The sequence below is a fragment of the Labeo rohita genome, chromosome 23, assembly GCF_022985175.1.
Source record: "Labeo rohita strain BAU-BD-2019 chromosome 23, IGBB_LRoh.1.0, whole genome shotgun sequence".
Classification (NCBI taxonomy): domain Eukaryota; kingdom Metazoa; phylum Chordata; class Actinopteri; order Cypriniformes; family Cyprinidae; genus Labeo; species Labeo rohita.
In genome coordinates this window covers 17,849,721-17,865,737 of record NC_066891.1, presented here as the reverse complement: position 1 = coordinate 17,865,737, position 16,017 = coordinate 17,849,721, and the positions used below count along the sequence as shown (strand labels likewise).

The following is a 16,017-nucleotide window of genomic DNA, read 5'->3' as shown; positions in this document are numbered from 1 at the left end:
ATAATATATAATATTTATTATTAGTGTTGGAAACAGTTGTGGTTTAATAATTAAATGTGTGTTTAGGTTGTATAAAGTCTGTTTTATTTACTCATTCAGAAAGTGCTTGCATCGCGTAAGGAGCTTTTGGAGTATGACCTGCAACAGCGGGAAGCTGCTACCAAATCGTCCCGCACCTCCGCACAACCCACCTTCACAGCTAGCCAGTATCGAGCCCTGTCTGTGCTGGGATGCGGATACACATCCTCCACCAAATGTTACGGCTGTGCGTCTGCAGTCACGGGCCACTGCATCACTCTACTGCGCGCACTGGCAACCAACACAGCCATCAGGCAGATCCTGGTACTGCAAGGTCTCATCCGAGAGCTGTTTGAATACAACCTGCGTCGTGGCACTGGAGCCATGAGGGAAGAAGTCCGCCAGCTCGTCTGCTTGCTTACCAGGTATATAAACACACAAATGTGCAAATCTTTGAAGAGAATAGCTAACAGTGTTTGTTTTAAAAGATGTTAACTACTTGTGTCAATGTATTTTGCAGGGATCACCCAGAAGCAACACAGCAGATGAACGATCTTATTATTGCCAAGGTGTCAGCTGCCCTTAAAGGTCACTGGGCCAACCCTGATCTGGTAACTGTCTTTATTCCATAGTAAAGATCACATGTCGCTATTGTTTTTGCATGTGGTAGATCTGTAGTACTTATTTCACTGTTTGGTTCTTAATGTTTTCGTCTACTCTCATTTAGGTCAGTAGTTTGCAGTATGAAATGCTGCTTCTTACAGACTCCATTGCTAAGGAAGGAGGATGCTGGGAGCTCAGACTTCGCTGTGGTGAGTCCTGTGGTGGATTTCCAAAGCTAAAAGCTGGAATTTGAATATCTGTGCTTTCTACTCACGCCTCTCTGTTCATTTCCAGCGCTGAGTCTGTTCTTGATGGCCGTGAATATAAAGACCCCTGTGGTGGTGGAGAACATTACACTGATGTGCCTGAGGATCCTGCAGAAACTCATCAAACCTCCTGCCCCAACAAGCAAGAAAAACAAGGTATGACAGGCTCAATGCTGATGATGTATTAAATGGGTCATGAACTGCCTTTTGTACATTACTTTGTACTGTTCTCCGAGGCCCACATGTGTTATCAAGATTTTTACATCAAAAACAACATAATTTAGAGGTATATAAATTATAAAGTGGAACATTCCACATATAAGCTGTATTCCACATGGCACATTCAATATAAGCTGTTTTTAGACTAACGAGAATGTATTAAGTTCTGAAACTTCCAGATGTTTTTATAGTTCAATAACCTCTTATGTGTCAAAAGATCAAGGGAATTTTGATTTTGCAGTTCATGATCCCTTAAATCAATACATATTGATGCACTTACTTGACTTGTGCTATTTAACAGGATGCTGCCGTCGAATCCCTAACAACAGTCAAGCCATACAACAACGAGATTCACGCACAGGCTCAGCTCTGGCTCAAAAAAGACCCCAAGGCATCTTACGAAGCCTGGAAAAAGTGCCTTCCTGCTAGATGTAAATACCGAAATTCTATGTCAGCAATGTTATGGGCTTTTTGCAAGAAACATTTATGTGATTTTGCTCTCTCATCTATAGCAGGTCAGGAAACAGTCTCTAAACCTTTGAATAAGGCTGAGATCAGGAGGCAGTACCTGATGGAGAAGTACGTGTGGAAGTGGAAGCAGTTCATGAGGTCCAGAACAGAGGGCTTGTTCCCTCGCCTGCTCAAACTGGGTCATAACAACTGGCTGAGACAAGTATGTGCTCCCTCAGAGGACTCTAGAGCAGAGGTCGCGTTAACCGGAAATTGTCAGTCATTTACACTGAGGCTGATCTATTGTAACTTCTAACTGTAATTCCCACCCCTGTCCAGTTGGTGGTGAACAAAAATGAAACTGTCACGAATCTTTTGCTATACATTTAAAAATTTGAAATCGGAGACTTTGTTTCATAATAAAAGTAAAACAAAGCTTAGCCTACTGCGATTTATTGGATGGGAGGCGCACTATGTACTGTTTAATCATCAACTGAAATCAGCATAAACCAAAAGGTCATTTTGGATTTATGAATCGATATTGGTTAAAAAAAAATGAGAATCGCTGTCACTGTAGGGTGTGGTGTTGAACATGAAAATTTACGCAGTCTCATCTGTTCGTCTGTTCTCTTCAAAATAAATGCTTAAGACTATATGCTTAAGTCCTGTAGGTTCATAATAAAAAATGAAAATGTAAACAAAAATAAAAGCAATTAAATGTGTTATAATTAAAATAGGAAAATTAAAATGACGGGTAATAATAGATTATGATGGAATTTTTACGACCCTGTCCGTCAAAGTGACGGACGCTAAAGTCTAACACAACCTCTCCTCTAGAGTGTTTGATACTTTTCTGCTTTAATGTTCTCTAATGTAATCTGACTTTTTTTTTTTTGAAGGTGCTCTTCACCCCAGCCACCCAGGCAGCAAGGCAGGCGGCTTGCACCATCGTTGAAGCTCTAACAACAATCCCCAGCCGCAAACAGCAAGTTCTGGACCTTCTAACAAGGTAAATATGATATGTATAAATAAAGCAATCTTGTTTGGACCAGTTATTTCCATATTAGTCTCAATTGAACCAAATGTTGGAGCCATTTCTTGCTAAAATGACGGTTTTGTTGTTTGTTCTTCAGTTATCTGGATGAGCTGAGCATTGCAGGAGAGTGTGCTGCAGAGTACCTGGCTTTATACCAGAAGCTCATCAAACCTGCTCACTGGAAGGTTTACCTGGCTGCCCGTGGTGTCCTACCTTACATTGGCAACCTCATCACCAAGGTATCATCAGAAACTGTAGAAACTACAGGGTTAGAGTGTAAGGATGTGTCATTTCCATTAACCCAAACTTGTGTGGTGTTCTTCAGGAAATTGCTCATCTTCTCGCTCTTGAAGAAGCCACACTGAGCACAGACTTGCAGCAGGGATATGCCCTCAAGAGCTTGACAGGTGAGTTTTAGCTTTTGTGTCACATTTAAGTTCAAGTCTTGATGTTAAAGTTTTTTTTTTTAACCATTTCTGTTCTCTCACAGGCTTGCTGTCCTCATTCGTGGAGGTGGAGTCCATTAAGCGTCACTTTAAGAGTCGGTTGGTTGGCACTGTCCTTAACGGCTACCTGTGCCTGAGAAAGTTGGTGGTCCAGAGAACCAAACTGATTGATGAGACCCAAGACATGCTGCTGGAGATGTTGGAAGACATGACTACAGGTTCCAGCCTTCACCTTCAGGTCTTCTCTGATGCTTCTGTGCTGTTAGAGACCAAATCAGCTCAATGCTTTATCTTCTGTTGTAGGGACGGAGTCTGAGACCAAAGCATTTATGGCTGTGTGCATTGAAACTGCAAAGCGGTACAATCTGGATGACTATCGCACCCCTGTCTTCATCTTCGAGAGGTTATGTAGCATCATATATCCGGTAAGTGGACTTCAGCTCTTTGGCATTTGCATGGAATAATGATTTTGGCAAAAACTAATTTCTCCTATCTGTGTCTATGAAGGAGGAGAATGAGGTGACCGAGTTCTTTGTTACGCTGGAGAAAGACCCACAACAGGAGGACTTCCTGCAGGGCCGTATGCCAGGAAACCCATATAGTAGTAATGAGCCAGGCATTGGCCCTCTCATGAGGGACATCAAGAACAAAATCTGCCAGGATTGCGATCTTGTGGCACTACTGGAGGACGACAGCGGCATGGAGGTATGTAATGAGTACTATGTCCTAGGACTTTTTCAAATAATTACCATTGGATTTTTAAAAAAAAAAAAAATAGGAATCCCTGGGTATTAAGACTTGTATGGTTTAATATAACACAATTAATGTCTCTTATTGAAATATGTAGTAGAAAACCAGTGAAAGATTTACATTGTTTAAAAAATCCAGATGTTTTTATATATATTTTGGACTATGAGGTATGCCATTATTTCGATGATGTCAAATGGTTGCACTTGGTGGGCTCCTGGCACTACCTGTTGCCAATTTCACCACAACACAACTCGGAAGATAAAATACTAATACGACGCCACAATGTGCAGTTTTGTTTGCAATTTTCAGTTGAAGAGCAACAAGCGATGTAAATCTTCACTGCTTTCCTAGCGATAAGAAGAGGAGAAAAGAATGAGAAGATGCCTGTGAATTAATAAAACTTCCTAAAGACCTGCGTCTTTGTTCTCTCCACTTTAGCCCTGATGCATTTGAGGCTTCTAGTAGACCACAGCTACTAAAAGAGCTTACAAACTGTAGAGACAAAAAAAAGCTAGATGCCATCCTGGAAGGATGTAAATATACCAACACTTGTCATAACGCCACAGCCACTGAAGGCGTTTCTCTGCGTGGATTTCACTCAATATCTGGGGATGTTTAGAGTCCTTGTTGGGGAAAAATAGATGGTACGGCATTTGGTTTAAGCCTACGCTAATATCCGTCACCACCTGTAAGCTTTTTCGGTAGCTGTGGTCATCACAGTATTTTATTTTCAGAGTTGTGTTGCATTAAAAATAGCAACCGGTAGCACCAGTAGATACCTAAGTGCAACCATTTGACGCCATTGAAATAATGGCGCCCCCATAGTCCAAAATATGTATAAAACAATGTAGATTTTTTTTTAAATAACATAAAAAAAGGGTTTTCTACTACTACGACATATTTCAGTAAGAGACATCGTTTACAATATATTAAGCCATACATACATCTTAATATCTGAGGTTCCCTTTAAGGTTTTTAGGGTCAATTACATTAGCGTACAAATGTTCAGGGTCAGTTTATTAAAAAAAAAAAAAACATTCAGTAAGGATTTATAATGTATTCAAAAATGTTCGACTACCAAATGTGTTGTGCCTAACTAAGTCAAGTGGTGCAACCAGAAATATGCATGAATGAAAACAAGGTTTTACACAATTTTAAAAATAAGTAAATAAAAATAAGATATTTTTACCCCCCCCTTTGTTTTTTGCAATTCTATCTGATCCATGTTTTTAAACATGACTTTTCTTTGCAGCTACTTGTGAATAACAAGATCATTAGTTTGGATCTGTCTGTTGCTGAGGTCTATAAGAAGGTTTGGTGCCCAACCAATGAGGTGAGCTAAAAATATAAAAAAAAGTTACTATCTCTTTTTACATATCAACCATTGTTTAAACACTCTGTTTCTTGCAATAAAGGGTGAGCCCATGAGGATCATCTACAGAATGAGGGGGCTTCTGGGAGATGCAACAGAGGAGTTCATTGAGTCTTTGGACTCAACTACAGGTTGGTTTTATGTTGCAGGACTCTTTCTTAAAGGGATAGTTCACCCAAAAATAAAAATCACCCTCATGTCGTTCCAAACCCATAAGACCTTCGTTCATCTTCATAACACAAATTAAGATTTTTTGATGAAATCCTTAATCTTACTACCTTTCTGGGCCTTGAAAGTGTCAGTTGTGTTACTGTCTATGCAGCGTCAGAAAGCTTTCAGGTTTTATCAGAAATATCTTAATTTGTGTTCCAAAGATGAACAAAGGTCTTATAGATTGACACGAGTGTGAATAATTATTGACAGAATTTTCTTTTTTGGGTGAACTGTCCCTTTAACGTTATTGTCAGTGTCTTTCCCCCTATAGTTTATCATGTTTTTCACTTGTAATTGGTGTTTGCTTTCTGTTCAGATGAAGAGGAGGATGATGAGGAGGTTTATAAGATGGCTGGAGTGATGGCGCAGTGTGGAGGTCTGGAGTGCATGTTGAACAGGCTCTCTGGAATCAAAGATTTCAAACAGGGCAGGCACCTTCTCACAGTGAGTATGAAATTCACCTCTCTTATTCATCACACTCCTCAGAAACTGAAGACAATTCTAATGATTGTGTTTGGCTTTATAGGTTCTCCTCAAGTTATTTAGTTATTGTGTAAAAGTGAAAATCAACAGACAGCAGCTGGTGAAACCGGAGATGAACACACTGAATGTTATGTTGGGCACGTTGAATCTGGTAAGTAACATACCAGAGGAATCATCTGATGAGATAAAATGTAATATTTAAGCATATATTTAATTGGATGTTATCTTTCAGGCCTTGGTGGCAGAGCAGGAGAGCAAGGACAGTGGGGGAGCATCCATAGCAGAGCAGGTTCTTAGTATTATGGAGATCATCCTGGATGAGGCCAATGCTGAGACTGTGTCTGAAGACAAGGTCAGCTAATCATTTTGATTAATGCATTGGGTATTACAACAAAATAGAAGTGAGTCAGCTATATTCAGATCGCTCTTTTGTGTTCCTCCTCTAGGGTAACCTGCTGCTCACAGGTGATAAGGACCAGCTGGTGATGCTGCTGGATCAGATCAACACACTGTTTGTGCGCTCCAATCCCAGCGTCCTACAGGGGCTGCTCCGCATCATCCCTTACCTGTCCTTCGGTGAACTTGAGAAGATGCACATCCTGGTCGAGCGCTTTAAACCTTGCTGCAACTTCGACAAGTATGGAGTTTGTCTATAATCTAGAACTCTGACGTCCCTGTAACAATAGGGAAATTTTGCTGCATTAAACACTGTTTGTTTTCATATACAGGTATGATGAGGAGCACAGTGCAGATGACAAGGTTTTTCTGGACTGCTTCTGTAAAATAGCTGCTGGAATCAAGAATAATAGTAATGGCCATCAACTGAAAGACCTCATCTTACAGAAGGGCATCACCCAGAGTGCTCTGGACTATATGAAGAAACATATCCCCTGTGCTAAGAAGTATGACGTCCTTTTTTTTTTAAATATATAATGTTCAATTTTATTTATAATAAATACTTGTAAATGCATTTATATAATATAATATGTTTTAATTTAATTTAAAATGTAATTTAATTTGTCATATGTACATATAATAAGTACAATAAGTACAAAGTATGTATTTATATATTTAATAATATAATAATTATATATATTTTTAATAAAATGTTGATTTTTATTTATAATACTCGTAAATGCATTATATAATGTAGAATATTTTATCCATATCTGAAAATACTTTTTGTAGATAACAGAAATTATATTTAGATACAGATTTAATTTAATTTGTCATAAGTCATAATATAATAAGTACAAAGTATATATTAATAATATAATAATTTAATTTATTTTAATATAATGTTAATTTTTATTTAAAATACTGGTAAATGCATTATATAATGTAGAATCTTTTATCCATATCTCAAAATACTTTTTGTAGGTAATAGAAATTATATTTAGATATATATTTATTTAATTTAATTTGTCATATGTCGTCATATAATAAGTACATATTGTTTATTTATATATTTATAATATAATTATTGAATGTATTTTAATATAACGTTAATTTTTATTTATAATTAATACTGGTATATGCATTTATATAATATAGTGTCTTTCATCCATGTTCCAAAATACTTTTTGTGTAGATATTATAGATTATATTTAGATAAATATTTATAATGTAATTTAATTTATCATGATATGTCATAATATTGTCAGTACGTAGTTTATGTATTTATAATATAATAATTTAATATATTTAAATATAATGTTCATTTTTTTATTTATAATAAATACTGATATATTTATTTACATAATATAATATCTTTCATCCATATCCCAAAATACTTTTTGTAGATATTATAAATTATATTTAGGTACATATTTATTATTTATTATTTATTTTAAATATATTAATTATTGTATTTAATTTTATTTATAAATTATAATTAAATATAAAAAAAATAAGGTTTATATATCTATATATATATCTATATATATATATATATATATATATATATATATATATATATGTATATGTATATGTATATGTATATATATATATATATATATATATATATATATATATATATATATGTATGTATGTATGTATGTATATGTGTATATATATATATATATATATATATATATATATATATATATATAATAAAATAATAAATATAAATAAATATATAAATAGATTTTTTTAATTACATTATAGATTAAAGACATGTATAATACTACATATAATCTATAGTTAATATATGTATTATATATAAAAAAAATTTTAGGGTATTTGTAGCATTTTTTTATCCAGAAATGCATTCAGTATATACTTATTTATTATCTCTATTTTTTTAATGTATTAGAAAATATGTCTGCCTTTTCCAAAACCATTACTGTTATAAAGTGATTACCTGAACTATAAATATTATTTTGCAGCCTGGATGCAGATGTTTGGAAGAAGTTCCTTGCTCGACCAGCCCTTCCGTTCATCCTTCGACTGCTGCGTGGTCTGGCCACCCAGCACCCACCTACACAGGTAACACTTTTATCACCAGTTTGAAAGTTTTTTTGTTGTTGTTTTTTTTCATGTATTATCCCTGTACACGACTTCTAACATGAATTAAACCATCTCTTCTCCTCTTCTCATAGATGCTAATCGGAACAGATTCAATAACCAATTTGCACAAACTGGAGCAGGTGTCCAGTGACGAGGGTATCGGCACTTTAGCAGAAAATCTTCTGGAGGCACTAAGGGAACATGCAGAGGTTAACCTGAAGATTGATGCTGCACGAAGGGAGACTCGAGCAGAGAAGAAACGCATGGCCATGGCGATGAGGCAGAAAGCTCTCGGCACACTGGGAATGACAGTGAGTTGCATATATAGATAGAAGCTTAATGCATAAACCAGAAAAAAATTGACATTGAATTAACACCTTTGTTTTTTACTTTTAGACGAATGAGAAGGGTCAGGTGGTGACCAAGACGTCCCTGCTTAAACAGATGGAGGAGCTCATAGAAGAACCTGGGTTGACTTGCTGTATTTGTAGAGAGGGCTACAAGTTTCAGGTCAGTTTATCTACCAATGACATTTTATTGAGCTGTAGATGTTAATGTTCCACCTCTTCATTGCCTAATTCTTGATCATGCTTTGTACCACACAGCCTACCAAAGTTCTAGGCATCTACACATTTACAAAGCGTGTGCCCCTGGAGGAGTTTGAGAACAAACCCCGCAAGCAGCAGGGCTACAGCACTGTCTCACACTTCAACATAGTCCACTATGACTGTCACCTTGCTGCTGTCAGGTGCGTGAAACAGCTGTCAATACAATGAGATATTTCATCCAAAATGAAAATTCTGCCATTTACCCACCCTTGAGTTGTTCCAAACCTGTATGAGGTTCTTCTGTTAAGCACAAAAGAAGATATTTTAAAGAACGTTGGTACCAAACAGTTGGTTATGGAAGCCCATTTCCGCTAGCGAATAAAAATGTTTAAAATTGTTATTGCGACTTTTTATCTCATAGTTTTGATCTCTTTCTCAGAAATGCATGATACACTTGCAGTTGTGACTTTTTTTCCTCAGAATTGAGATATAAACTCGCAATTCAGATTTTGAATTGTGATACAAAATTGCAATCCTTACTTTTTTCCTAGAATTGATCATTTCTAATTTCTAGAATTGTGATACAAACTCACAATTTTGACTTTTTTTTTTTCCTCAAAATTACATGATACAGACTCACAATTCTGAGAAAAAGCTCACAATTCTGACTTTTTTTCTCAGAATTGATACAAACTTGCAATTTTGACTTTTTTTCTCAAAATTGCCTGTTACAAACGCACAATTCTGATTTTCTCAGAATTGTGATACAAAATCCCAATTCTTACTTTTCCTAGAATTGATATAAACTCGCAGTTTTCTTTTTTTTTTTTTTTTTCAGAATTGTGATACAAACTCGCAATTCTGACTCTATAATTGTGAGAAACTCAGAATTGCAAGATAAACACTTAAAATCCTGATTTTCTTTCTCGCAAATGCGCGAAAAAGTTTGTATCGCAGTTCTGAGAAAAAGTCAATTGTGAGTTAATATCTCACAGTTCTCACTTTATTTCTCAGAATTGCAAGTTTGTCTTGCAGTTCTGACTTTATAACTCTCAACTGGAAGTTTATATCACAATTCTGAGAAAAAAAAGTCATATAAGATATAAACTTGCATTTTGGGAAATAAAGTTTTCGCATTCAATGGCGTGCTTCCATAGTTGACGGTAGCCATTGACTTCCATGGTATGTGAAAAAAAAAATAAAATAAAATGCTATGGAAGTCAATGGCTACCGTCAACTGAGACTGAGTAAATGATGACAGAATTTAATTTTGGGTGAGCTATCGCTTTAAGGAAGGTTTTATAATCTCACTTGTTTTATAATTCTCTCTGTCGGTCTGGATCAGGCTTGCTAGAGGGCGTGAGGAATGGGACAGTGCCGCACTACAAAATGCCAACACAAAGTGCAATGGGCTCCTACCAGTATGGGGGCCACACGTACCTGAATCTGCCTTCGCCACTTGCCTGGCAAGGCACAACACATATCTGCAAGAGTGCACAGGGCAAAGGGAACCCACGTACCAGCTCAACATTCACGATACCAAGCTGCTGTTCTTGCGCTTTGCTATGGAGCAGTCTTTCAGCGTGGACACTGGAGGAGGAGGCCGCGAGAGCAACATCCACCTCATCCCTTACATCATTCATACCGTTCTCTACGTCCTTAACACGTACGTTTATCAAAGATGAGATCTGAATTCCAGTGCATTTTGAGATACTAAACATTGTTTCTCAATTTTTCTTCAGGACAAGGGCCACGTCACGGGAGGAGAAGAATCTTCAGAGCTTCTTAGAGCAGCCGTGTGAAAAATGGGTGGAGACTTCGTATGAGGTGGACGGGCCACACTACTTTACCATTTTGGCCATGCACATCCTGCCACCCGAGCGCTGGAGGGCTACTCGTGTGGACTTCCTGCGTAGGCTGCTAGTCACTTCTCATGCCCGCAAGGTCTCACCAGGGGGTGCTAACAAGTAAGGGAACAAAGCATGACTGTGCATGTGTCTGAGCTTGAACATTAAAGAGCTTGTACAAGCGTGCGCTGTACTTTACGTGCTGAGGGTTTCTATTTTTGGTTTTGGCAAGTGTTTTGTGCTTACTCAAACTGCCAATGTTGGCTTGAAGCCTGTATTATGCCTGGAAGATTGATGCAAGATTGTATCAGACATGGCTTGTGCTGGGTGTGTCAGATTGTTTTAGTCTAAAGTATTATTGTTTGTAAAATGTTTCAGTTTGAGAGTAACTTGTGTTTCAGTAGATTTTTCTATAATTATATTATTATTATTATTATTATTGGTATTACTATTATTATACATTATGAAGTGTCATATATAATTATGGTATAATTGTATACAATATGTGACCCTGGACCACAAAACCAGTAGCAATAGCCAACAAAACACATTATAGTCAAAATTATCGATTTTTCTTTTATGCCATGCCAAAATCATTAGGATGTTAAGTAAAGATCATGTTCCATGAAGATATTTTGTAAATTTCCTACTGTAAATATATCAAAATGTAATTTTTGATTGCATTGCTAAGAACTTCATTTGGACAACTTTAAGGGTGATTTTTCTCAATATTTAGGCTTTTTTCCACCCTCAGATTCCAGATTTTCAAATAGTTGTATTTCGGACAAATATTTTCCTATGCTAACAAACCAATGAATACATCAATGGCAAGCTTATTTATTCGGCTTTTAGATGATGTATAAATCTCAATTTCAAAAAGTGTACCCTTATGACTGGTTTTGTGGTCCAGGGTCACATATAATTAATATAATTAATTATATTACCATTAATGCATGCATAGTGTGTCTATGCGTTGGGGTCGTCCAATTTGTGTTTTTCACTGCCGATGCCAATACAGATTATTACAGATCAAATAGACCAATAACCGATATTTTAAACCGATATATGTCTGGTGTAAAAATAAAAAGAATTGTCAAATTTAGGAATAACAAGGGTTCTTACAAAAACTCTTTAAATGCATTTAAATTATGTTAGCAGCAAATTGGTTTTGAAAATGACCGATACTGACAACCATAAAAATTCGTAATATCGGCGCCAATAATCGGTCAATCCCTATTTGTGAATAATACATTATAAATCTAACCACTTTATTGTCTATTCATGATTTTATTAATTGCTATGATAAGTAATTTAATTGCAGACTTTATGTTATTAAAATTTTCCATCAGTTAAATATTTATATTATATGCTTTATGGTAAATATACATAAAAATGATAAATATATATGATAAATATTTTCCCAAATTCCATTTTATTTTTTTTCCAAATACAGTTTTTTCCATTTTAATTTTGCTAGTTCTGTTTTTTTTGTTTGACTTTCTAGTTTTTAAAAGTTATATAAAAAAAAAAAAATCAAAAAGCATTTAATAACAATTTATTAAAACAAAATTACATTTTTAAAGATTTTAATTTTTTGGCATTTTTAGACTTTATTATGATAGGACAGATGAGAGAGATAGGAGGCGGGACAATCGTGATTCAAACACGAGACGCCCGTAGTGCAGTGGGTGCTGTATGTCGGCGCACTGCCCACAAGGCTATCGCGCCAAAACAAAATTACATTTTTAATACCCCTATAGCCTTCAGGCTTTTTAAATCAAATTTAGTTTCTATTAATTTTCTGGATTTTAATGGTTTCAATAAAGGTTAGTAATTAAACACATCTCTAATTAATTGATTTAAATAAATGTATTATATTGTATTATTTATTTTTATAAAATAAATGTATTTTTTCCAGAAATGCTGTTGTATATTTAAATTTTTCTGCTAAATAATTTCTCTGATAAATATTCCTTAAAAATATTTTGTAAAATTAATTTTAGTAGTAGTAGTACTATAATTACATTAAGTAATATATTTGTCACAATTTCTTCAAGTTAAACCAAGCTTTTATTTTGACAGGTTGTTGTGAAGACCTTTATAACGATAGTTTTTTTCAAACAAAACTGTGAAATGTTCATGAAGTGACTCACAGAGCAGTTCTAGAGTTTTTTTTTATATATATATATATATATATATATATATATATGTATGTATGTATGTATGTATGTATGTATGTATGTATGTATGTATGTATGTATGTATGTATGTATGTATATATATATATATATATGTATGTATGTATGTATGTATGTATATATATATATATGTATGTATGTGTATATATATATATATATATATATATGTATATATATATATATATATATATATATGTATGTATGTATGTGTATGTATAATATATATATATATATATATATATATATATATATATATATATATATATATATGTGTATATGTATATATATATATATATATATATATATATATATATATATATATATATATATATATATATATATATATATATATATATATATATATATATGTGTATATATATATATATATATATATATATATATATATATATTATTATTATTTTTTTTTTTTTTTTTTTTTTTTTGTCTACACACTTTTTCAACCCAGTTAAAACCTTGAGATATAATTTAACGTAGAACATTGTGTATAATGCCTAATTATAAGTTTTTTTTTTTAAAAAAGCATGACAAAAACATATTAAAAGTTGTCTTTCTCATTAAAGCTCATTTAAATAAATGAATATTCGAATACAATATTTCTGAAAAATGCCCATCCCTACAATAAACACTGATACACACACACAATTTTACATGTAGTTATTTTAATGTTTTTTATTAATAATCCTAATTGTTTAATTGCAGTAAATTTTTTACATACACATATACAATATGAATGGTTATACCAATTTTTTTTATATGTTATGCCATTTTTATTTGATTTGAATAATATCTGTCTGTGATTTAATTGCATATTTGATTTTTTTTTTTTTCATTTCAGGCTCACAGACAAAGCAGTAAAGGAGTACGCTGTTTACCGCTCACCGCTTCTCTTCTGGGGTCTGGTGGATCTTGTCTATGATATGTTCAGGGTACGAGAAAGTGTTCTTTTTTTTTTTTTTGCAGTTCCTCACACTTGTATGTATAATTTCTCTAATAAGCCCACGTTTCCATGAAATCTAATTTTAAATTCTGCCCATTCCCACAACAGAAAGTGCCCACCAGCAACACAGAGGGAGGCTGGTCCTTCTCGCTCGCAGAGTACATAAGGCACAATGACATGCCCATCTATGAGGCTTCGGAAAGGGTGTTGAGGGCTTTCCAGGATGAGCTCATGCCTGCTGAATCCTTCTCAGAGTTCCTGGATGTCGTAGGTCAGATATTTTTAATACACTTTCCTGCCATGTACTGAACACTACATAACAGGCAGAGTAGAGCTATGTGATATTAATCTCTCGTTCTGACTATTTCCCAGGTCTTCTGTCGGACATCCCAGACCCTGACGCCTTTCTGCAGGACCTGTTGAACTCTGTGCCCTGATGGCACACATTTATGCACCTCACTAATGGACTCGTGACCGCTCTGTCCAGTGCAGGTGTTCCTTACGCACGGAGTCTGTCCGCTACCCGGACCCAGCTATTGGCAACTCCATAAGGACACCTTTCAATCGGGGCTCAGGCTCCCAAAACTTCTATCAGCTCGCATACACACTCATTCACCTTCACCTCTGCTCCTGATCTCCGCGTGGGTTCATTCAGTTATAACTCTCTCCTAAACAAGAAAGTGACGTGTAGCCTGACGAGTTAATGCGCATTTATTCTACAATGGTTTTGTAACACCTAATACACACAAACACACCATGGCGTTTCGATTCGACGTGTTGCAGGTAATCTGGTTGGGAATTATTTCATAAACAACCTTAATGGCTTTTATTTTTCCCGTTTTGATTTTTTTTTTTTTTTTTTTTGATTCAAATTGGCTAAGAGTTACAGATTCATTCAAGAACTAATCTCTCGTTGTCTTGTTCTATGTTTCTGGATTTTTTTTTGTTTTGTTTTGTTTTTTTGCAGTGGTGTTCTATGAATTGTTTGCAGTTTGTGAGAAAGGCAAGGCCTGACAGTAGTTCTGTGATGCAATGCAAATGTGTGATGATCGTTTTCCACGTGTAAATGGTTGAAGTGTGAGATGAAAGCTTGTTTAATGTGTTATTCCCAAGAAATGGAAATACCTTCTGATTTGTAAAGGGTTTTACCTGCATCAACAATGAAACAAAGATAAAGAATAAAAAGGGCCTGCATATTTATTTTGGGAGGCTTTTTCCACTGTTTTTCTGGTTGGGTTTTTGTGTTTTGATCAAAATCATGATACTAAATTTCTTTTTCGTTTTGTCTTCCATGTGACCGTAATTCACACCGTAATAATATTCCGAAGATTAAAGATTTTCCCCAGAGCAAGTTGTGTCTCTGGTAAGCAAGGTGCCACTGAGAGAAGAGTCTCAGTGATTTTAAGTTTATTCTTACGATATAAACACACACCTGCGATAAGGTGTTCTTGAGCTGAATGCATGGTGTGAAGTTTGTTTTAAAAAAGAAAACAAGAAAAACCCAGTTAGTGTTTATTCGCCTATTCCCGCTGCTACAATGTTCAACTGTTGCTGAATGTCTGCTTTTTGAATTAGCTCAACTTAATAAAGGTGTAAGAATACCATATCTGACTCAATGTGTCATCTAAGCAGTGTTATTTAGTATTTATGTACTATTAATATTTTGATATTTTCAGTTTATGTCAATTTAAGTTTTAGAATGTCATAGGCAGGTTGTTTGTTGATAGGTAGATAGATAGGTTAAAAAAAATCAGTACGATTTTTTTTTTTAAATGATTCTCTAATGCTCATCAAGGCTGCATATACTTGATCAAAAACACTGAAATATTGTGAAATGTTATTACAGTTTAAAATAATGGTTTTCTATTTTAATACATTTTAAAATATTATTTCTTTCTGTGATGCAAAGCTGAATTTTCATCAGCCATTACTCCAGTCTTCAGTGTCACATGATCCTTCAGAAGTCATTCTAAAATGCTGAATTATTACTTTTATTATCAATGTTGGTAACAGTTGTTCTGCTTAATATTTTTTTGGAACGTTTCAGGCATTTATTCAAAATAGAAATATTTTCTAACAATATAAGACTGCCGTCACTTTTA

At 34.7% G+C, this 16,017-nt stretch overlaps 1 protein-coding gene across 15 annotated transcripts in view; it reads left to right on the top strand.

The window, feature by feature from the left end:
• ubr4 (ubiquitin protein ligase E3 component n-recognin 4) overlaps window positions 1-15,519 on the top strand; it is a 62,875-nt gene extending 47,356 nt beyond the window's left edge. For 10 of the 15 annotated variants that reach the window (XM_051095783.1, XM_051095780.1, XM_051095772.1 and 7 more), the window contains 28 exons: window positions 100-443; window positions 539-629; window positions 746-830; window positions 916-1,043; window positions 1,408-1,537; window positions 1,619-1,779; window positions 2,456-2,565; window positions 2,690-2,831; window positions 2,918-2,999; window positions 3,083-3,256; window positions 3,342-3,463; window positions 3,546-3,743; window positions 5,041-5,121; window positions 5,204-5,291; window positions 5,690-5,817; window positions 5,900-6,007; window positions 6,089-6,208; window positions 6,303-6,493; window positions 6,585-6,758; window positions 8,244-8,343; window positions 8,457-8,675; window positions 8,761-8,874; window positions 8,970-9,112; window positions 10,258-10,578; window positions 10,655-10,879; window positions 13,814-13,904; window positions 14,024-14,186; window positions 14,288-15,519. In XM_051095783.1, the coding sequence (XP_050951740.1) occupies window positions 100-443; window positions 539-629; window positions 746-830; window positions 916-1,043; window positions 1,408-1,537; window positions 1,619-1,779; window positions 2,456-2,565; window positions 2,690-2,831; window positions 2,918-2,999; window positions 3,083-3,256; window positions 3,342-3,463; window positions 3,546-3,743; window positions 5,041-5,121; window positions 5,204-5,291; window positions 5,690-5,817; window positions 5,900-6,007; window positions 6,089-6,208; window positions 6,303-6,493; window positions 6,585-6,758; window positions 8,244-8,343; window positions 8,457-8,675; window positions 8,761-8,874; window positions 8,970-9,112; window positions 10,258-10,578; window positions 10,655-10,879; window positions 13,814-13,904; window positions 14,024-14,186; window positions 14,288-14,352 (4,098 nt within the window). In that variant the 3' untranslated portion in view covers window positions 14,353-15,519. The remainder of the gene's footprint in view (window positions 1-99; window positions 444-538; window positions 630-745; window positions 831-915; window positions 1,044-1,407; window positions 1,538-1,618; window positions 1,780-2,455; window positions 2,566-2,689; window positions 2,832-2,917; window positions 3,000-3,082; window positions 3,257-3,341; window positions 3,464-3,545; window positions 3,744-5,040; window positions 5,122-5,203; window positions 5,292-5,689; window positions 5,818-5,899; window positions 6,008-6,088; window positions 6,209-6,302; window positions 6,494-6,584; window positions 6,759-8,243; window positions 8,344-8,456; window positions 8,676-8,760; window positions 8,875-8,969; window positions 9,113-10,257; window positions 10,579-10,654; window positions 10,880-13,813; window positions 13,905-14,023; window positions 14,187-14,287) is intronic. The other 5 variants (XM_051095785.1, XM_051095784.1, XM_051095778.1 and 2 more) reach the window with 1 other exon arrangement.
• The last annotated feature ends 498 nt before the right edge of the window (window positions 15,520-16,017 follow it).